At 36.9% G+C, this 23,781-nt stretch overlaps 1 protein-coding gene across 2 annotated transcripts in view; it reads left to right on the forward strand.

Moving 5' to 3' along the window:
• ARHGAP8 (Rho GTPase activating protein 8) overlaps window positions 1–23,781 on the forward strand; it is an 81,673-nt gene that overhangs the window by 16,929 nt on the left and 40,963 nt on the right. For both annotated transcript variants that reach the window (XM_071733282.1, XM_071733281.1), the window contains exons 2-5: window positions 5,220–5,331; window positions 8,494–8,631; window positions 19,092–19,179; window positions 21,819–21,950. In XM_071733282.1, the coding sequence (XP_071589383.1) occupies window positions 5,295–5,331; window positions 8,494–8,631; window positions 19,092–19,179; window positions 21,819–21,950 (395 nt within the window). In that variant the 5' untranslated portion in view covers window positions 5,220–5,294. The remainder of the gene's footprint in view (window positions 1–5,219; window positions 5,332–8,493; window positions 8,632–19,091; window positions 19,180–21,818; window positions 21,951–23,781) is intronic.

Below are 23,781 nucleotides of genomic sequence, written 5' to 3' on the forward strand. Positions count from 1 at the left end.
TGGGTGAAGGTGCAGCAGCAAGCAGAGCTTTACCACCATTCCTTTCTTTCTACCTGCAGCCTCTCAGTGTGCAGCAGCAGCAGCAGCAGCAGCAGCATGTTACTCACTGTCATGATGGTAGGAGGGTGAATGAGGCACCAGCTCTTACAGGAAAAGTTGGTTTTTTTGTTCGTTTTCCCAGGGGAAATACTACACCAAGTGCTTTCAGTAGTTTTGAGGAATGTGGGTCTTATGTGTAAATATTTGCTGATTGTTATTTATACAGAATAAACATCTGCCTGACTCAAAGAAGGGAAGCAAGAGAGAGGGAGAGGAAGAGGGTAGCTAGGAAGTGTTATTATGGCAGCTATTTTTATAAAAACAAAGACAAAACAGTTCATATGGTCAGATAATTCATAGAAACTCCAAGGAAAATAGATTTTTTTTATTTTTACCTATGATGAGGATCTCAGTTCCAACATTAACAAGTAGTGCTATTTTAAAATGAGTAAGTACTCCATACCCTCAGGTGGCCCACACTCTCAGTGTTTTGCACAAAATCAGGAGGAGAAGCTGGGAGAAAAGAGTTGGCCAGGCTTTGGTACTGCTGCAGCAGAGACAGCCTGGAATTTGGGGACATGGAGCTTGTTGGAGGGAAAAACACTGATCTGTGAAGAGGTGGGAAGTGAAGGAACACTCTTATTAACTCTGCTGCTTGTATTATTTGAGTGTTTAACTGCATTGCTACTAAACCAGAATTTTCTTTTTAAACGCTAAGCAATGAGTTGTATGTGTGGAAATGCAGTAATCCTCTTGATTTCATTTAGTCACAAAATCAGCCCTCAGAATAAAAGGCCAGGCTTCTGAAATGAGCTGAACTAGACTCAAATCAATCCTTAAAATAAAGGAAGCCTAAAGGTTACTGTGCTCTCCTTGTCAGTCACTCCTTTTGGTGTCTACTTCCTATGCATGGTCTAGATTATTTTTCACCAACATATTGCCAACAAAGAGTGGTTGGTCATTAAGGAACATCACTAGAATCATGTAATAGTTTGGGCTGTAAGGGGCCTTTAAAAGTCATCTTGTTCAGTGGGTTGTTCATTGGACATTTTCAGCTAGGTCAGGTTGCTTGGAGCCCTGTCATATTTAACCTTGAGTGTTCCCAGGGATGGGGCTTTTGACACCACTCTGGACAACCTGTTTCAGTGTTTTACAACTCTTCTTGTATAAAAAAAATGTGTTCTTTATATCTAATTTGAATCTACCCTCTTTTAGTTTAAAGCCATCCATCCTTAAGGCCTTACTAAAAAACTGTCCCCATTTTTCGTATAAGACCCCCTTTAAGTATTGAAAAGACCACAGTCTGAATATGAATATAAATGTTGTCAAATACCTGAAACAAACTGCTTATAAAGAACATGGACTTTGGGTCTGGTAGGGACTTTTGGGTTTGTATAGGAAATACACTGAGCAAAAATGCTCTTTAGTACAGGCAGCCTAAGGGAAGACAAGCAGGATAATTTAAATATGCTTTTCACAAGTATATTATATGTGGGGCTCATATGTTCCTGTGTCTATAAATTCCATAGCAAAGCTACAGCAGTATTTTAAGGAATAAAATCATCTTTTGAAACCACTTGACCTGCTTTTTTAGAGTATATGTCTTGGCAAATACAGCATGTACACGGAATTCTTAGCCTATCAAAATATAAGGTAAAAACTGATTCTACATGGTAAGCTGTGTCACACCTTTCAAAAGTAACGAGTATCAGTGGAAGGCAAGAAAGAGAGACAAAGCAGAAGAGAAACCTCACAATTTAAATTTGAAGAAGAATACATCAGACAGCTGAGTGAACAAAAAGAATAGGCATCAAAGACATCTGTGCCTTGACAAATGTTGGGAGGAATCCCTCGCCTTTGTTTGGACTATCACTAGATGTGAGTTCATTATCAAGCAGTTCTGTGTGTGTGTGACTGCCTTCACTTTTGATAAAATAATTCTCTTTTAGGGGTGTCACTAAGTAATAACCTTGCCTGTGGAGGCATATAGGATATGGTATTTTGTAAACTACTTCCAAATTTCTATTGTTAATGAAAAGCCTTGTCGTTTTCCAGGGCTTTTTTTCCCTGCCTTTTTTGGTGGCGTGAGGTGGGGTAAGGCACTAAATCTGACAGTTTACTAGAAACAGTGCTACGTGGCATGGAACACTATTAAGGAGATTATGTTATCTCCTAGGAACAGAGAATGCTGCGGTCAACGGGAAATCGATTTCCGAGGGTGCCGCAGTTAAATTTGTCATGTAACTGGAAACTTTCTAATTGCTGCCCCAGGGGAACAGTAAGCTGAAAAGCAGGCAGATGGTTTCTTTCCCCATTTCCCTTCCTTGATTCCATTTAGATTATTTCTAACTTCCTAGCAACTTTGTGTGTTAAATGTTTGCCAAGTGTTTCATCGCCGTCATAGTTGCTCTCACTCGTACAGAGTTTGCTGTTCAAAAGCTTGGTGTTTTTCAGCAGGTTTTGAAAGAGATTTAAATCTGTCCTCTTTAGGTAGAGCTACTTCTTCTGATTATATGGTTAGTGATTATTATGGAAGAGAAATTGTTTTTTATTCAGTGCTTTGCAACAGAAGGCTTGTATTATTATTTTTTTTCCTTCAAATGGGGGCTCAAGGAGATGGCTTTTTTTCCTGTTCCATCAGTTCATTGAGACTTTCATTACTCATGTCTCTGAAAAGCATTCTGGTGTTGAACCAGCCTATTTTTTATGAATGATGGTTTTACTTATGATTTTATTTAAAATTGCATAGGATGGAAAGGGTCTAAATAGGTACTGAAGAAGGAAGGTAGTGCCCCATTTCGTTATAAGAGCTTTGGGAAATATTTGGCTGTGATGAAGTCTGTGAAGATCAGATATATTGAACATTGGCTTTTTTTGTTCTGAAAGTTGGCTGAATTCAGGTTGTAGACCATGAGAACTAAACTGAAAAATGTAAGAGAAAAGTAAGTCACAAAGAGTCCATTGTGGTCAAGTTCCAGCTTCAGCAAAGAGCAGAAAGATCTGATTTAAATATTCAGTCGAGCTGGAGTCTAAGAGGTGGGAATACAAGTGTCAGCTTTTCATTGAATTCAGGGCCTCTTGAAAACTTCTCAGCATCATTACATTCCTACAAAATATAAACATTTTGTTTAGGGAAAAAAAATGAAAAGGAAATTGTTCAGATAAGATAGAAAAAGCCAGCTTTCCTTGTTTTGCAACTACTCTTTGCTTTAAAACCGTTTTTTAAATTTTGTCTATTTGAAGTAGATACTTGTGTACTACTGAGCATCAACTCCTAAATCATCTGCAACACGTGCTACAAATAAGTTGCTAAAAACATGCATTTTGACCCCAGTTTCTAATTGTTGATTTTAGATATGGCTAGATACCACTCATTATAATAATAAATATTTGGAATATTAATCACTAATTTATTATTTTTTTAATCAGAAATATAAAACAACAATGGAGTTGTATTTTGAACACCATGTGGTAAAATTACCATGGACTGAAATATATCTATCAAAGAATTGCTTTTTTTTTTTTTTTTAAGAAAACTGTTGCTCAGTGAGAAATTGTACCGTGTTCTTTTTTGATGTTAATGAGACTTTTCCCTGAGTATGAGCTTTTCAATTGAGAATTTCCTGTAAACGGAGATAATTATTTTCAACAAGAAACAATGTTTTATAAAATACTTGGTGTTTGAAAATCTTCAAAGTGGTGGAAGCATGTTCACAGTTTATCTTCCGTGCAGCAAGTTACGGAAATGCAGTGTGATTACCACTATTACATTAGACCAGATTTGTGAAACATTTTGAAAATCTGTGGACAAGCTTCATAAGCCATCAAAAGCTTTTAAATATTAGAATGGGAGCTGTGGTCATACACAAGGATGCAACTTTGTTTGTCCTGTATATTCTGAGACCTGAGGGATGGATTTTGTGTTGTCCAGTTAGAGCTTGGCCACACCGGTAGCAGCCGTGGTTGCTCTGATGCCTGATCCCTCCTCAGCAAAACAGGCAAACATATTCCTAAGCAGACTTTTACTTGCTGCTTTGATGTGCACTTTTTTTTTTCCTGGAAAGCTACTTATCTATCCCTTGTCTGGTTAAAAATGAAATTAAAAGGATGGTATGTAGCTTTGGCTGGTGAGCCTGGGATAAAGCTCCTTAACCTGCTTAATCTTTGGGATTTGCTGGGTGGGCAGCAGCAAGCAGGATCTGTATGGTCTTGTTTGGTTTCAGTCCAAAATATTTTCCCAGTTTCAGTGCTTTGAAATAGCAATACACTATCTAAAATCTTGGCAGAGGGGAAAATGCTTCTCTATGCCTTTTCTCAACAACCGAGTTGTAAAAGTGCCTGTTTTCTTTTTATTTAACATGCTTAGATGAAACCAAACTGATATAAAACAGGGATTTTAAATTAAATTTACATCAGAATATGAAAGTCTCAATTTCTTTCTCACCTCCAGACCTGAATCTGGGTTTTTAATTTAGGGGAAGTACTCTTATTGCTGCTTGGAGCAGCTGCTTGGGGAAAACATCTTCTAAATTGTATTCTTAGCTCCTGATGCTCACTTTGGGTATGTTACTTAGTATTCTATTTACAAAGCACTCCACAGAATGTTTGACAAAAAGCAGTGATTGCACACAGGAAATGCTGGTTTTTTTCTGTTTTTTGTATATTAATGCTCACTTGAAATTTTCATGAAGCTCTTTCATGTGAAATGTGCAGTATAAATGATTTGTCTAATAAATTTTAAAACTGCTTTAGAATAAGGGACTTCAGTATGAGCATATGGAGTATATATCTTCTTCATCAGAAAAATAAAAGTAAGACAAAATTAAGAAGTTGCATGTAGTTTCCAGACATGGATTAATCTGCATTTCTAGTGTTAATCATTAAAAGTGTGCAATATGTAAGTAATTTTAAAAAGACACCCTCTTCCCCCAGTATAACCTCATCAGTTTGTTGGAAGTCGTTATTGTACATAGCTTTTCTTTTTTTGACTGGTGTTTTAAAAATACATATGTAGTACCCTAAGCTTTAGGAAAATGGTGCCCAAATGCAGATGAGCTGTGTCCTCAATAATAATTGGGCAATAGGACTTTGGGGTGGTGGAAGTTGTTTTCTTTTTATACCTGTATAACATTTTAAATATGACATATTGTGATGACAGCTATTTTTCTTTATTTTTGTAGGGCTGAAGCAAGAGTCATTTCATCCTGCAAAAATCAGTTAGCAAGATCTGCATAGACTTGTTTCTAAGGGGAAACATGTCTGAGATTGACTATGAGAAGTTAGCTGAAATAGGTAAATATTTTTTATTATACTTCGAATGACATGTGTAGAGTTACAGGTGATTTAATAGATCATCTTCAGTGAGAGGCTTCGCCAACATTTCCTAATACTTGGAGCAATCCAATATGAGTTACAGCCACAGTACTGATGTGTACCCTATTAAAGCCATTAGGGTTGAAGGTTAGTTTAATACATGCAGCTTTTATGAATTATTGGTAGATGTTCCTAGTGCAATTCTAGGCTATTGGAATATCACCATCATCACATACTGTGGCACAAATGGGTGTCATTTCTCCAAACAGACAAGTATTGAATGATCACAGAAATTGCTGTATTGCATTTTATCTCCAAAGATGTTAGTTGAGCTGAGTAATATGACCATGGCATTAGGAACCTCATTATTTTGAAAGATTGGGTTACTTTTTTTTTTTTTTCCTTGAGTTTTTGAGGATGCCGGGCTGAAGAGTCTTCCAAAGAGTTTTTTTAATTTACACCCCAACACCACCACCACCTCAGTCTCCCTTTCCCTGTCCTTCACCTCAGCTCTCATTTCTCGTGACTTCCAGCAGCAGTGGGCTGGATTTTTTTACTCCTAGGGCCTGATTCAAAATCTACTGAAAGCAGTTTTACTCTCAGCCTTGGCAAGCTCTGGATCAGTCTCCTCATGTTGTCTCCTGTCCTGTGTTGAAGGAGTATGTGTGGTGACAGATGATCCTCTGCTGTAGCTCATGGAGCAGGGAAATAAACTCCTCTGTCAGCTTGATGGGGTGCTGGAACATATATAAACAATAATATTAGAATGTTTGGATGAGATAGTCCTTGAGGTCCCTTCCAACGTGACGTTCCATGATTCTATGATCATTAGAAGGGAAAAAAATGGAGCCCAGGTCTCTCTCAGTTTGGAATAATGAATCTTTTTTATTTGTGTTTATTACAAAATATCTTTTGAGCTCCAGTCCTCTTGTTCACCCATGAAAAAACGCTAGATAGGAGAAGAAATAGCATATGTAATGAATTATCTTACTAGGTTAGGATCAAGTAGCTTTTCAGTAGATATGATTACTGTTGGGACTTCTTAGTGCCTGCAAGTAAGTGCAGTAGAAATGGGAAAGTATATTTACTTTGCTTCTCTAGTTCTTTGGCACATATCAAAACCAGGTAGCTTAGAAGCTTTTTTATAAATCCTTACCCTTCCTTTTTGGAAACCTGTCCATTTTTATGCATAGTACAAATTAATTTTTTATAGAAAGAGTTAGCCTCTGCCTCTTGGTACCAAAGGCCGTAGTTAATATATTAGTTGTATCTGTGGTATTTAACCTGAATATACATTTCTCCTTTAATAAAGCCTCTTAGTTTCAGTGGATGGTGGCAAATGGTTCAGAGTTCCTGCTTCATATCTTCACAAGCTTTTTTTTTTTTTCTCTCTCCCCTTTGGAACTTTTTGTTACTTTAGGTGGTTACAGGTGTCAGACATAAAAAACAAACAAACAAAAACAACCTGATAAACAAAATAGTGTTTTCCTTGTTCGGAGTTTTAACGCGAGGCAAATATTAAAAAAAAGAAAAAACTATGAAGTTCTTACAGTGCATTATGTTTGTATTCTTCCTAGCTTTGGGGACAAAAAATTTCTTCAGGCAAAAGAGTACTTTTGCAGTTAAGATTACTGTATCTTTTTTTATATGATGCACTTTTAAAGAGTAGAAAAATACACGTTGGGGATAATAAGAATTTGAACTTTTTTGTGTTCAACCTAAAGGCAGGTTATCTTCTTTTTCTCTAGGACTGCTGATTTATTTTTCCAAGGAGGCTTTAATGTGAATTCAGACTTAAAGAAAAAAATAAAAATAGTATAGGTGTTCCTGACTCCTCTGTCTTCAAGAGGCCCAGCCAACAGTGGCATTTTTCATCCTTGTGAAATGCATTTTTGTACAAATCACATTAAAAATAAAAATGAGATAATAAAGCTTTCTTGTGGCTGTTTATAGGATATAAAGATACTGCGTAACTGTGAGTGGAAAGCATTCTGAAATATTTAATAAGAGTTTTTTCCTAACACTTATTAGCTACTGGTACATAAATCTGGCTGAAATCAATACTTAATATATTCTCTCAGCCCTAGTATATCTTTTGTGGTGGTCAAAGCATATGATATGTGCAGATGATTAGAAGGCAAAACGTTCTTGAAGTACTTTATAAAATAGTGTTAGTAATGTCATAGATAAAACTGTTATTTCTGCCTTATTAAAACCTGCATGATTTAAAGAGAGGAATGATGTACAGGTGACAGTGCACCTTATCAGAACATATATTTTTTTCATTTTATGTGTGCCTTTTCTTCTCTTAAGCCACCAAGAAAAAAGTTGGGGAAAAACCTCCCAAAACAAAACGAAGAAACCCTGGAACAACTTCAACTGACCTTGTGTTGCTCGTTTCAGATCAAAGAAGATTTTAATTCTAGGATCTAGTTCCAGTATCTACTGAAGTTGGAGGGCTTCTACTAAAGTTTTACAGGGCTTTTGAGCAGACTTTCACACCTTTACTTGGCCCATAGGATATGTTGGATGGACTCTTGGCTGCCTTGCCAGTTGCAAGTTCAGAAGATTAAAGGATTTAAAGGAAACGGTTGATTTTGAGGGAGGTGAAATGGAGATTTGTTTGCACTTTGCTACCTTTATGCAATGTGATGAGTCTGCTCTCCTGAAGTGTTCACATGGGGGTGTCAATGTGGAGTTGCTGTCAATGCACATATTGGCACACAGAAACTCTGACCTCTCCATTTCAACAACCTGGAGGTGAAAGACAAGAAGTTGTAGATGGATACAGCTAGCAGATTGTGGAAGTGTAGGAAATGAGGAGACAACACCAGCAGTTGTGAATAACAAGGTCACAGCTTGCCAGCTGTCCAGTCATTGTCAAGATTTTTTTGAGCACCCTAGCAGATAACAAGGAGGATGTGAAGGTAGCTTTGGGGTATTAAAAGGCTGCTTTTCTCACATGTGACAAAGGATAAAGAACAAGAAATTGATTGAAATAATAACAAATGGTGATAAAGGCCTGTTGTTTTTTTTTTTTTTTTGTCAAACTGAGCTAAAATTTAGCTTCTCAATATTGTATCAGAGGCAAAAGTTTTTCATTGTTCATTAGCATTTAAGCATTTTTGCTTTCACCTTTAGAACTGCAGAAAGATGAGGCGGAAGATACACAGTCACAACAGGAAGAAATGTTTGTGTCTCCTCCACTTGAGGATCCTGAATTAAATATCAATCACCCTTACTATGATGTTGCAAGACATGGCATCATTCAGTTAGCAGGTATGTTTGGAGAGATACTACAGCATCATGCTTACTAGACATTTTTCTTGCTGTACTCCTCAAGGTGATGCACAGGAATCATGATGCTGCTTTCAGACTATCCTGTAAAGCAGATTAACAGGAATATGTGAACACAGTGAATTGCTATGGCTGAATTGTAAGCCAAATATTAGAGCTTAATTTTCCTTTAAGACACAGTTATAGCAATATAATATATATATATAATATAATATGTGTATATAATATAACCTATTAACAGACCTATACTTTATTTGTGTTAAACTATTTTGTTTTCTGTATAACCTGAAGTGTTGTGTAGCCACATGTAATCATTTTTCTAGTCTGCCCTGGAAAGGGTGTGCAACTGTTAATGTATAAAAACTAATAAAAGGCAGAAAAGGAAATTGTTGATGTAAATGTTAACTGCACTTACCAACTTGCTTTCTGTTGTGACATGGAGAAAAGCTATGGGTACATAGCATGTTTGAATATTGGATCACTTAATGTTTACATTTACTTATTTTCAAAACATTCTGGCAATGTATATAAGAGCCATGCATATTTATGATATAAAACCACCTCTTTTAAAATGAGTTTTTTATAAAGAAATATGTATTGTATATTTTTTCCTTTTGGCTTATTTTTGGCATCAATGTGCTTGTTAAAATAGCATTATATATAATCACAATCCTGAAATATAGAAACATATACAATAAGAAACAAGTGGTGGTACTCAATGCAACAAAGTCTGAGATTGTGTTATATTGTGGAAACGTTCTGTATCTCATACTCTGGTGAACCTAGGTTATGATTTTTCTGGAAAATTATGAACTCAGGTTGTGCATATGTGCATTCCTGATTCAGGCTATGAGCAGGGTGGTATCCAAGTGAATGTGAAATTTAGCAAAACCAGTGATTTAGTGAGGTTTGACTGACTAAGGCAGTGAAATCCCTGGTAATGTGATTTCTGACCAGAGTGGGAGGAGAAATCTACCCATTAGATTATCTTCTTGAAGATAGTTATACACAGGATAATAATTACCTTTTAACTTCTTCAAAACCAACCCCCCAGCACAAGTCTCAAATTTATGAACAAGGCAATAACAGACTGACATTCTTGTGATTCAAAAGCTACTACCTGCTAACCCACTGGGATGTTTCTCACTCAAGCACCAGTTTTAGGACAAGGGAAATACCAAGATAGAAAAGTTATTAATGAAACCATTGAAGTCAAACTGACAAAGTGTGAAATAGATGTGTTAACAGACTTGCTGGATACACCAGTGGCACTGTAACTGTCCACCTAAGAACCTCCCCCATCTGTCTATGGGGCAGTGCTACATGATAATGCTTTAAAAGAGATAAAGAGATCTTCAGGGCTCTTTTTTATCCTGGTGGTATACTTAGCATCAAATTGTGATGGGCCTTGTATTTACTGTTTCAACTTTAATCATGCATAAGAGTTTTGTAAGTGTTTGTTGTTGCTCCTCATTCTTTGATCACTCAAAGCTGCCCTGGAATTTATAAGCACTTGACCTTTGTCTGGTTTAGCTGGTGTTAATTCTGAAGGTTCCTTGGGTGTTTATTTTTCTTGGATGAACCATTGTCATTTTTGCAGCTATGGGCAGAACTGCCGGGTGAAACCCCCAAGTCAGTGCTTAGACTAAGCTCCTCCATCCCCCCATACTAAGGAAAAAGGGGATAACCTGGCAATCTTATTGGTCAGTCATTTGGTCAATCAATTAATAAGACATTCTCTGCTGACTTAAATAAATAAAAGTTTACTTACTCCCATGGCAAACAAAACCTGTACTTTTCATAGTCTCAGAAGGACTCCGTCATTTGACTTGGAAGTGTTAAAATGGTGGGAGAGCTCAAAAAAGGAGAAAAATTTGAAATGAGAAGTTGAATCATACTGAAATGGCTCCTTTGAAAAAATTGTTTTTACTGATGGTGAAACAGAGAGCATGTGGTGGGACAGCATGGTAAGCATCCTGCCCCTTCCTCATTAGTTCTACCTGGCTTCATCTTATACATATTCCTTATCCATGTGTTGGAGAATGGGAATGTGCTTCAGTATAGTAGAGTGAAAGCCACAGTGTTTTTTAAGGAGAACTACCTGAAGTTTCCAGAGTTTCATCTTGGAGCTTACTAGAATGAATTCCAGACATTAGGATATACTGCTGGCTTGCATTCATCTGAGCAAATGGAGGCATTCACAAGACAATTCTTATTTGATGGCTTTCTCCTTAATCCTAGTCTTGTGTTGGCAAGCAGCTCCCCTAGCCATTGATTAAGCTCCAAAAAGAGTGACTTTAGGTACCATTTTAGGTAGAAATATATGAAATGGTTTTGCAACTGTACTGGACAATTTAAATGCAAAGCACAAGCCAGGAACAGTGCTTCAGGTGGCCATCTGCACCCTCTAAAGCAGCTCTGGTGGTGGGATATAAAAAGAGAATGTGGAGTTCTGCATATGAATGCAGAAAAGGGATGAAATAAAATATGATCTAAAGACATGCTTCACCTCCACAAATGGGAGCTCCCTGGCATGGAGTGAGGTTTGGATGTTTTCTGGATTTAGGAAAGGATGAGCTCTTCAGATCTTTCTATCTTGAAAATGGCCAATTCTGTTTGGAACAAATAATTTTTGAATTATTTGTATCTGGTTTGTGATGGATGTAATCTCTATGAATGAGAAAAGGTGTAATTTTAGTGTTTGGCTATTTTGATGCAATTCTGAAAGCTGTTCTGTCAGTTTTTACTTTGTCATTAAAAGGCAGTGAGATGTCTTACTTGAAATTATTAAAGAAAAAACAAAGAATTTAGGTGAAAATATTTGCAGGGATTTATCCATCTCTTACAGTATTGTAGTTTCCAACAGTTAATTTAAATTTTAAAATATCTAAAATTCCTTCTTACTTCTCACAAATTAAAATCACTCACACCTGCTTTCCATAACAATAGTTTTGTCTTATATGCAAGGGAGACTTTCTGAGTTGTATTCATACAATATGAAAATAAAATTAATTAAATGAGAATAGGGGACATTTTAAAAAGATGTAAGCTTTAATAATTGCTTATTAATTACAGGCTGATATGTGTCAAAAATACCAGTGTGGAACTGCCTGAGTGTTTGTAAATGGAACAGTGCTGCAGTGCTGGGTTTCTTTTATTTCTGTGTTGAAGGAGAAATTTCAATCTGGCTCCTAAGAACAAACTCAAGATTATTTTTATTTGTTGCAAAAAGATATTCATCAAGCTTCCTTCTTTTCTGTAGTTTGCTTCTGTAGTATGATTGCTGACAACTTTTTGCAGTACCTTTTTTAGAATATGTGCTTATTTAGTAGGACTGTCTCTGATGCTTGTATTTTCATTTACTGCCAGTGACATCCTTTTACATGTTAGACAAAACTTCTAATGCAATCAAAGTCCATAATTGTTTAAAATCTTTGTTTGCCTTTTATTGTTTTTCTAGTTTAAAGATTTCAGATATTCAGTGGGGGTCTTTGTAGATACTGTCCATATTTGTCTTCAAGATACAGTTGATTTCATGCACCTTTCTGATTTTGCACCAGTGAATTAGAATAGTGTTGTGTAGCTTAGACTGTGAAAAATAAAATTGTAATTTAGTTTCTGTATCATGAGGAAAAACTCACTGGTAGTCAATTACCTAATAAGCCTAAGACACAAGTCCTAATAATTTTCAGTCCATCCCAATGTCAGTTTTACAATTACTTGCAATATATTCAGGAGCAGGTCTGTGATCTTAGAATTGCAGTGCCACATGAAAGAACTGTGTCTAAAGATTTTTTTTTTCCTTAGAAAATTTACTTTGTTCATTTTTTTTTTTTTAATTTCCAAAGGGTATTCTTCAAATCAGTGTCTCTGACATTTCATAAGCACCCGTCTGGAGAAACCAAGAAATTAACTGGAGTGACTTAAGACTTAATCAGTTTTCAAGAAGGAAATTGAAGGCTCTGATTCATAACCTATTTGCAACACAAGAGCAAATTTTAATGTGGGTTTTGCACTTTACAGAGCATGTCCTGACCAGTTGGACGTTGCCATGTTTTTCACTCAATTGCTATGAGAGGAGCTCCAAAATAAAGACTGATATCAGTGAAAATTATTTCCTGCTCTAGTGGAGAGGGAACTTGCCCAAGTGATAAAAACATGAGTTCAAATCCTTTAGGCAGGAATTGAACTTGGATTTTTGAAATGCTGCACCAGTTTTCCTCTTGCTTCTTTCTCCTACTATTTTCTTCTTAGAATGTCAAAGGAAATTAATCCTTATTTACTGCACTCCTTGCTTTGACAGTCAGACTATAAGTTATAGTCTCATTTTTCAATGACAAAACTGACCTAATGATACCAAAATATGTGGATGTGCTTTCTTGTTGGATCTGAGAAAATATAATGGGTATCCTTTAAATATAATTTAGTAGAGCAACAGGCTTGTTAAAATCAGTGATGGCTCAAAGTGCCAAATCAAATATGAATGTATGCTCAGTTTTAGGTTTGGGTATCCTAACAAGTCATCTACACCTGAATATACCTTAGTAAAAACAAAAGCCTAACATAATTTCCCATTTACCAAATAAATGTAAATTATATTCCCTGTTTGATTACTCTGCTGTTTCTTTGCTTTCCTTAAATTTTCTTTTATGTTTCCTGTGAATTATCAAAATACTTTGTTTTGCATCATTGAAAGCAGTTGGTTTTTTTTTTTTCAGTGCCCCTTTTTAAAACTACAGCACTGGTCTAGTTCAGAAAGTCAGACAGATGGAACTGTACTGTCCTAGAGTGCTTAGCTTCAGGAGTGGCTTTAACTCATCTTTCTTTCAATTTAATTTTAGATACTTTAGGAGTAGCACAGACAAAATCTAAATAATTAATTACACCAAAAAGCAAGCTGTTCCTTTGTCCCTTTGCTTTCAGATGATCTGAATGAAATATGCTATGCAAAGTATTCCTCCTAGACAAAATTTAGAAGAAAATTGCCCATGAGGAAATCTTTGGTGGGGAATCTTTGCTTGCTGAGGGGAATGAACAAGGTTCCCAATGTAGGAATTCTCCTGGACATTCACTGTAGTCATTCATATTTAGGAAGACACCTGAGCTTGTACTTGATTTAAATTGCACATTTAGGACTTTTCAGAATTAGCCAGGTGCAGTACAGGTACAATCCTCCTCCTGGGTGAACATGAGCAGTCAGGCACTGGAGCAGGCTGCCCATGGAGGTGGTGGAGTCACCATCCTTGGAGGTATTAAATGACTAAGAAGGTTGCCATTATGGATGGGAAGAGACCCACAGTGGATTAATTTATTTATATTTGTTTATAGTTGGATTAGTTTATATTTACTGTCCATTACTCAGCCTAGGCAAAACAGAGAAGCTTATTTTTTTTTTTTTTTTTTTTTTTTTTTTTTTTTTTTTTTTTTTTGCAACACCATGTTTCCCAGAGTCATAAAGGATAGGTGGAGGCTTTGGAAGTACAGCTTCTTTTGCCATTTAACATAGTGCAATTGAGTCTTAGAATAATTTTCTGTAGCTGAAATTCTATGGAACAAATATGTGAGCAAGTGTTTTCTCTGCTGTGGCAAGTCCCCTGGATTTTGACCCTGTTTCTGCTCCCATTGAAATGAATGGTAAAACTGTTGGTATTAAGGATCCTGTTTTGCTGTAATGGCAAGCTTCGATGGACTAAAATGATATTTCACTTTTCACTTATAAAATAGTAATGTTTAGTACCATCAGAACAACAGGTCTTAAAAAGTTATGCTAAAATTACAGCATTCAAAAGATCTCATTTGCAAGTTGGAATGAGCTGTATCATTAGAAAAAAAACCTTTTCATTTGCAAGAAGCACTTAGGAAGTGCTGTGCCATCCAAATTCTTAATTAAAAAGCAGAACAATCTCCTTTTCCACTTGCCCTACTCCATGTCTTACTGTAACTTTTTTATTCTACTGCGAAGTTTGATATCCAAAGTGATGTATGATTCATGTCTCTTTCAGTGAAACCCAGACAAATAAAACTGCAGCAGATAGCTTGGATTTTAATTGTGCATAAATCTAGTTGAGGACAGCATGCTCTACAGACCCCTGTGAGTGCAGAGGAGGAGGCTGGTGTTGCTGTGCTCCCAGGAGAGGTTTTTTGCCCAACACAACCAATAATTCTGAGGCTGCGTGGGTATGCATCTGCACCAGAGCAAGTGCCTGATCCAAAGGAAGGAGCCTCTTGCTCATGGCCAAGAGAAATCTGCCAAACCTTTTCTGTGGACCACAGCAGAATCTGAGCCAGTGGCTTTTTAAAAGGTGTAAGTGGATGGATAGCCAGGGCAGTGAATGCCCAGGCACTTAAGGTGCTCAGTCTTTGGGAATGTCTCCTGAATATTTGGACCTCAAAAGCAGTGAAGAAAGATAAAGGGAGGAGCACATTTTCCAGGGTGGGTAGAAAGGGTTGTCAGTTTTCATGTCAAAGTGTTGGGTGACATTAGGCTATGAAATAAAGTAGGTTAATATGACAGTAGACTTTTGACCTGAAGGCAAAACATCATGTAACAAAGTTGATATTGCACTTCTTTTTAGCTTCGCCCCTTATAGAAAAGGAGAGATTGTTAAGTTCTAATTTAAGTCCAAGCAGTAGGGGAATATAGATTTTGTGGGATGAAAATATAATTTTATATTTATATATATTATGTATCTTTTATTCTATACTAGATTTAATATACTAATTTATAGTAATATATATTTATATATATATAAATAATGTTCTCATTTAAAATCTGTGTACTTGAAATTGCACTCTCCTCTGAATGGGCAGATAACTGCCACTGCCCACTTTACCCTTCAAACTGCACTTTGACATTTTTGGCCAAAAATTCCATTCTCAAGGTCATGGGATTCAAACTATGTCAGACTTGGAAGCAAATATGATGGCAATTTCCTAGCCTGCTCCAGTCACAGCCCTTCTGGTATGGGGGGCAAAGGAAACCTGCTTCTGTTCTGATCAGCACTTTGTGTGTCATGTTAAAATTTGGTAATGTTCAAGCCATTACTGATGCTTATGGAGAAAGGGCAGCCTTTTTCTTCTCCTTAATTCCTATCACTAATGGGAAGCTGGTGCTGCTTTATTTAGTTTTTAACAGAGTGGAGCTTCTCTTGTTTGTTTTTGTTGCCTGTGTGGCACTGCAGTGTGGTAGAATGAGGTGTTCTGCTTTCCTGGTAATTTTGAGAAAGTTTCTCTGCCTCAGTTTTCATGTTATTGAAACTGGTCTATTATGTTAATATTCTAAGTTTGCAGTCTTTTACAAAACTGGATATTTTTACCACCTTTTAAATTCAAGCAATTGAGTGTGACCAACAGCAACCATTAGTGACTCATTTAGTAATTAAACTGGAAATTTTTCTTAGATTTATTTTACTCGTAAAAATTATTGTTTCTAAAAAAAAAAAAATTTTACAGTACATTGCAACACACCAGTTTTTTTGCAAACAAGTCATGAGTTAGAGGATGATCTTTTATTAATGTTTTAATTTAATTTTAGTACATAATTTGTATCAATGTGTGTCACATTATAATGCCTCTATTAGTGCTATGAGAATATCAAACAAGGCTCTTAAAAATAACTTCAGGAAATAAATTATTGTCTGTTTAAGAACAATATGCAGAAATACCCCAGTACCTATATTTATATTGTGCATATTTTCTTTTAGTGGTGTGCAATCACCTTATTTAACCCAGGAATCAGAATTTATTTTTAATGTGGGAAGGGATACCAGACCTTGTGGGATGAAAAAGCACCTTTGAGAAAGATAAGAAAAATAAACACTCAGCCAAAAAAGGATAGGAAGGAAAAAACAGCCAAGCAGAGACATGTTTTGGAAGTCAAAACTACAGAACTGAAGTGATAATTACAAAAATTCAAGCCAAGTTACATCCTTAAGAGCTATTAAAGCAAATACCAGAAATTTCTTTGTTTATAGAAATAAAAAAGATACTGTCTGTCTTCTGAGACATAAGAGTGGTGTGGCCATCAGAGGTATCTTACTTGGCTGTAGCTGTCAAGCTACATAATCTTGTTTTTCAGTAAAGTCAACAATGTTGATATTCTTAGGAAACCTCTTAAGTCCTGCATGTGATGTTCCTCTGGAATTATCTGACTCTTGTCACCCGTGTTTAGGAAAAGTGCACTTAGTTTGGAGAAGTATAAAGACTATCATGGTTGGGAAAGTGACAGGTCATCTAGCTTGATTATAAGCAGTAAAGTAAAGTCTGGGAGGGATATAACTGTTGTCTGGAAAGTCCTTCCAGATGGCAAATAGTACTGAAGGAGAAGCTTTAGGTGGGTGATGTCATTGTCACACAAACAAATTGGGACAAACTTGCTGTGGCTTTTAGACTGGAACTGAGAAAGCAGGTTGCTAGTTGTCAAAGCAATGTGCAGGAGGGGCAAGAAATAGAAAAACTTGACTATTTCTCAAGGTAGAGCTGAGCATACCAATGGGAGGAATAAGTGATACAGTTCCTGGTGATAACACAGGTTTGGAATTGATAATGCGGAAGATGTTTTCCAGTCAATGTTATGTGACAAGTCATTCAGTGTTAATTTCACTTATTCCCTCCCTTGTCTTCTTATTTGCCTAAAATGGAATGGGTTTAAATAGTTGCTGTTCCATCATGACCTCTAAGTACTGTTGAGCACAACTAGGTAGGAACTGGACAAAGCATATTTATTTATTTATTTATTTTATTTTATTTTTTGGGGGGTCTATCAGGTGAGGACAGACATCTCTTCCCTGTTTGAAAGAAGGAAAGCATAGCACAATCAGTGGCCAGTGGAAGATGGGTGTTTACAAAGCTGGGAAGTGTTCTGTTTGTTCAGATCAAGTAAATTTGAACCAGCATCAGCAATACAAACTAGCACAGGTTAAGTGGTCTGAAGCTGTCCAACCCAATTTTAATAGAAATGCTCATATGATTTTATTTGTTTATTCAGTGCCTTTGCTATTGATTTAACTTCCCCCATTTTACTTATTTTTTATTCGTGGGTTTTGTGGTTTCGTTTTTGGTTTTTTAATTACAGATACTTAATTAGGGGTGGAAGGGGAAGAACAGAGTTATAAATAATATCTAAAACCCACTCAGTTCTTAACTTCATTGTGCTCCTACTGATATCAAAGCCAAACTTTGATGTTTTAGTAGCGATAGAAGCAAGTATTAAATACCAGCTAGTTTGAACAGTGAAATTAGACCCAGAATGTCTCAGATACCAATTCAATCTCTGGGATGTTTTCTGGGATGTTTCTGTAGTCCTTTAAAAAGAATGGTGTATTTAATGTGGATGTATGTTAGAATCTGAACGCCTCACAGCCTCTGGTGCTGAGTTACCTTCAGTAATCTCTGCACCTGCTGTTCCAGATGGTGGAATTTGGGTGTGAGGTGGGCAAGGCATGGACACAAACCTTGTCTATGCAGATAGTATGGGAGAAGCTGTCATGAGTAAAAGAGTAAATGAACTTGAGTGCAGCAATGTATGCATTGTCAGAGGAACTAAGGGATGGACACTGAGAGATCATAGAATCATAGATCATAGAATCTTAGGGGTTGGAAGGGACCTCGAAAGATCATCTAGTCCAACCCCCCCTGCCAGAGCAGGGCCCCCTAGAGTACATCGCCTAGGAACGTGTCCAGGCGGGTTTTGAATGTCTCCAGTGAAGGAGACTCCACAACCCCCCTGGGCAGCCTGTTCCAGGGCTCCGTCACCCTTACAGTAAAAAAATTTTTTCTGATATTCAACTTGAACCTCCTATGCTCCAATTTACACCCATTACCCCTTGTCCTATCACTGGTCACCACTGAGAAAAGCATTTGATCTTCAAAAAAGATCTTCAAAAAGATCTTCAGCTTATGAAAAACGTACTTGTATGCCTTACTTGCAGTGTTTTACATGTGATCTGAATGTAGCAGTGCTTCTGGAAAAGAGTATCTAAGAAAGCTTAAGTTGGTTAAAAAGATCTGATTTAGATGTGAGACAAAGCACATGCCCGGGGTGCTTGGAGACAGAACGGTATTCTGAAAAATTCCAGCAATAGGGCATGAAGAGTTTGAAAACAGGTCACTTCCAAGACTAGTAGGGAAAGCAGGCATGTTTTCTTCCAGGACTTGTATGCTGCAGGAGGACTTAAGTGTTCCCTGTCAGGAGCTGAGCACCAGCAACCTTTGAATGTGACAATTTCAGCTTAGCTTTGTCATTTGCCCAGCAGCTGCCGTGGTGGCCACGTTGCTTTCTGTAGGCAATGTGTGATTCAGCAGTGAAGTTCTGCAGTGTGTTTTGAGTAAGGATGGGAGATACAGGTACCCCCAAATATCAGCAGATACCAGCCATTCCTTCAGATCACTGAGGTCACATTACTTAAATAAATGAGTGCTTTCTTTACTGTTTTGTTCACTAGGTGATGACAACTCTGGAAGGAAGGTGATTACCTTCAGTTGCTGCCGTATGCCCCCCTCCCACCAGCTCAATCACACCAGGTTGCTGGAGTAAGTTTCTCTCAGTGTCCTGCTTGGACAATGCTTTGCATTTTATATGTGAACTTCTATTAGCTTGTTTCCAGGTGAATGAGCTTTCAGGCTGGAGAAACAGGAGGCAAGAAGCGAAATGAAAAAAAGGTGTAGGAGCTACCAGTGTTAATATTAATCAAATGAGATGTGGATGAAACTGCCAGAGTTACTTCACCTGGAATCTTGACTAGAAGTGATTCCCTGTGTACTGAAATTACCTTCTTGTCTTGATTTTATTAATTAATTCTGATAATATTTAAAAAATTAATTTATGATAAGAACAAATGAAAAAAATTGAAGAGGAAATATCTTATTGGAGTGCTTGGTACATATGTCCTCATGAATATCAGGATTTGCCTTAGTTTGCTATTCTTTATTTCCTAAATCAGTCAGCAAGAATATTGTTCACTTATTTATATTTTAGTGGTTTTCCTCTTTTTATAAAAGATCTCCATAACATACTGTATTCTGTGCTTAACATTTTTATATGTATTTCCCTTTTCAGTTATCAATGTTTGATTTTTTTTTATTTTTTTATTTTTGGTAGTAAAAAGGTTGTGAATAGGTAAAATCACAATGTTCTTTCTTATGAACTTTCTACAGCAGGGTACTATGACATGTTCCTGCCTTGTAGTTTGTCATTACAAGGAGATCAGTTCTGTTGTGAGACTCATGTCCTTAATAAGCATTTTAAACCTATTTGTTGTTCTTGTTCAGCCCCCGTTGCCAAAATGTTTGAGCACTTCTTACCTATCAGTGCCTACCACCATTGGAAAGAAGTGCTGTTTCCTCAACTTTTCAGAAAGAAGAGAGAGATTAAAAGATAGGTTACTTCAGAAATGTGTTTGAGGCCACGTATATTGGGTTTGCATGGGAAGGTTTTGGTTGTGGGGATGCTACAGGAGCAGGGCTTCTGTGAGAAGTTGCTAGGAGCTTCCCCTATGTCTGATAGAGCTGTGATGCCACCCAGCTCCAGAACAGACCCACTGCTGGCTAAGACTGAGCCCATCAGCAATGGTGGAAGCACCTCTGCAATAACACTTAAGAAGGGGAAAAAACCCACAAACTTCTGGGCAACAGTAGCCAGGAGAGGTGAGAGAAGCAGCTCTGCAGACTCCAAGGCCAAAGAAGGAGGGGGGAGGAGGTGCTCCAGGTGCTAGAGCAAGGATTCCCCTGCAGCCTGTGATGAAGACCATGGTGAGGCAGGCTGTCCTTCTGCAGCCCATGAAAACCTAAAGAATTAATTTGGGAAAGCTTTTGTAATAGACCTGCAATTCTTTTACAGCCTTGGAACAGGTAATTGACTGTGTTGAAAATATTGGTTGTTTTATGCCCACAAAACTCTTTAAATTATTTTTAGAAGTACAAGCTTTCTAGATGCAATGTACCAAGGAATTTACAAGCTGTAAAATAAAACATGAGAAACTCGGTATGTAGGAATATCTATTTAGATATATTTTAATTTCAAGCTCTTTTTAATGATGTCTTGAATTACTGCTATTACGACTTCTTTCATTAAAATACCACTAATAGTTAATTCAAGGATTAAACCAGCATTATATTAATTGCAGTGGCAGTCCTTGTCCCAGGCTATTTGCAGTCTTAGATTTACAGGATGCTGAGGGAATAAGCAGATAAATGGGGCTGCGGAAGGACATTGCAAGTGTGAAGTTATGGGCTTTTCCACGCAAAAGTGGATAGTCAAAGTAGCCTTGATACTTGTAGATAGCTGCAGCCTAATATATTTCACATGAAACTATCTATTTTATTGAATTAAAATTGCTCATATACAATTAAGAGCAATAGCTGGGATTCTGTTGCAGAATAATAAGATAGCATTGAGAATGACACGAGAAAGTTGGAATCTGACACAGCAAGACATGAAGCCAGATTATACTCCTCCATCATTGCTTTATTTGAATCATTGAGCTGTGTAATAGGCCATACTGTGTTCTCAATTGCAGGAGAACTGGAAGAGAAAAGGATCTTAAACTATACCATAAAAGAACGAACACACAGAAATCTGCTTATAAAACATGCAGTAATATTTTGAGATGGGATAAGTAGTGGAGTTCTTTAAATTAGTTTTAAGGGAAATGATCTATGAATGCAGTCCCCACATTACAAACAAGGAAAAGGCAAATATATTCAAGAAAACAGCTTACAGTAACAAGTGGTAATTGGCAGTAAATTAGGACTAATGTATTTTTAAGGTATTTTAAAAGTTTGTAAATTGAGAGGAAAACCAAAGATTTGTTTTGAAAAGTCAAAATGCCATTGTTTGCTTGGCAAAAGGCAGGAATTTAGAAAGTCTCTGTCAGTTAAAATGCATCCTTAAAAAAAATTACTGGAAAACACAGCCCCTTTTTGTCTTCATCTTTTAGTGATTCATGAACAACATAGTTTTTGTAATCGAATACATTCTTTCAGATTTCAATCTTTGCAGTGATGTGGAATTCTTTGCAAGATGAGCTTGTGAGATAAATGCATTGAAGCAAACCTGAATTGGCAGTCACTAGCTTTCTGTCCAAAAATAGCACATTTTTTTTCTCATTTTCTTGTTTAAAAATCTCTTTCCATTAGCTGTCTTAAAGTTAATATGTTATCTTTTTCCTTAGGTACTTAAAGTATACTCTGGACCAGTATGTAGAGAATGATTATACAGTTGTCTACTTTCACTACGGCCTGAAGAGTATGAATAAACCATCTCTGAAATGGTTACAAACAGCCTACAAAGAATTTGAAAGGAAGTATGTCTTGGTTTATCCTTTGGGTTGTGTCTTGTCTGTTACTAACTTCCATGAAGGAGGCAGGTCTTTTCTGCTTATAATGCTTATAATGATATAGGTGCTGTTAGTTCTCTTTTATGTACTAAGGAATGGCCTGGGTGCTGCAGGTGGTTATCCAAAAATATAAAAAGCCTTGGGGACAAAACTGAGAATCATTGCCTTTTCTGGGCACTATTAAGCAAGATACCTGTGATGCCTAATTATTCTTCATTCTCAGTTATCTCATAGATGTGTTTGAACCTTGGTTGTGTACCAAAAAGGAAAGAAGAAAGGCCTTTGAGTGTTTGTTGGTTGTTATGTGTAGAGCCCCAGAAGGACCTCCGTACTTCTATATGCCTGACCTTTGAGAAACAATGGTGATGGCTCATGACTTCATGTGTTTAGTTGGTTAGGGTGTAGCTGAGGCCAAAGCACCCAGATAAATAGCCTTTTACTCTTGGAAGATGAAGTTCTGATGTTTATTCTCTGAGAGTTCACACCTACCAATAAAGCCATGCCACGCCTTTTGCCATGCCTGCAAGTGCACAGTTGGACTCATTTATGCCAGAAATCTGTTCTCTGTATTCCTTCACCCTGAGCCAGAAAGCAGGAGAACCAGAGAAACAGAAATGCATGTTGCTTGGCAAAACTGTGCACCCATCATCTTATTCACAGCTGGAGCTTCTTTGCCTACTATCAGTAGGAAGCTGAAAGCAGCATTCACATCCCAATATCTTCATCAGCTGTACTAGCCCAGGGAAAACAAACACAGCACCTTTCAGACTTCTGCGTGTGTGTTTTGGGGTCAAAGAAAAGAGAGGGCAGAGGAGAGTACAAAGGATGATAGTAATTAGCTAGCATCATGAAAGCAAGTGTTCAACAGGAATTGATGCAAAAGAAGAGCTCTTGCTTTGAAGGTTTACAACAGAAGCTTAGTAAAGTCTTTTGGGCTTTTAATTGTAATCTGGGAAACTGTGAAATGTGTAAACTTTGACAGAAGCAACTGCTTCAAGGTACAAACAAAGGTACAAAACAAACTTGTGATGGAAATTCAGTAAAGCAGATCAGATGTTTTGCTTGTTAGTTTTTTACTGTTGATTTTGGGGCCATATCCACAGCAGTGACAATTGCACAAGGATAGTTGTTTGATTGAGTATGATACTACCTTTGTGAAAACAATGCCTGTTTCATTCAAAGATGTGTGGGCCCAATGAAAACCCAAAAAAAAAAAATTGTTACAATTGCTGAGTTGGTCCCTTTTCTCCCCTCTTACCATAACTTGTTACAAGAGGGTTTTGCTTAGGGGTACATGCAACTATTTCCACATTATCATTGGTTTCTAACAATGAATGGTGAACACTGGAGAGATACTCCCTACCGGGAAGCAAATTTGGCCAAATAATAAGGAAACTTTGTATATAAAAGCAGGATATTTGGTTCCATATTTCTCCATTTCATTTTGCAATAATATTGAATAAGAGCAGAGTCTTTTTGTGCAGCCTGATTTTCATTTCAGTTTCAGCCTATTAGAATCTATTGTTTATGTATCATGATATGACACTGTAGAATCATGCAGTGCTATAATGGAGCAAGATTTTTGTTTCCTACAGTGGGGACCATCCAATATAAAACAGCATGAGTTGGCTTCATCTTTTTAATTACTAGCAAAACAAGACACAACTAGTGGATATAGAAATTATCTCCAACATGAAAGTCCTGTAAGCAGAAATAAAGGGAGATGAAGGAAAAGAATTTTTTATATCACAGAAGTTTTTAGAGACTCTTCATCCTCAGTTTTTTACCAAGTTACCTA

This window comes from Heliangelus exortis, chromosome 1 (assembly GCF_036169615.1).
Source record: "Heliangelus exortis chromosome 1, bHelExo1.hap1, whole genome shotgun sequence".
In the NCBI taxonomy this organism is placed as follows: domain Eukaryota; kingdom Metazoa; phylum Chordata; class Aves; order Apodiformes; family Trochilidae; genus Heliangelus; species Heliangelus exortis.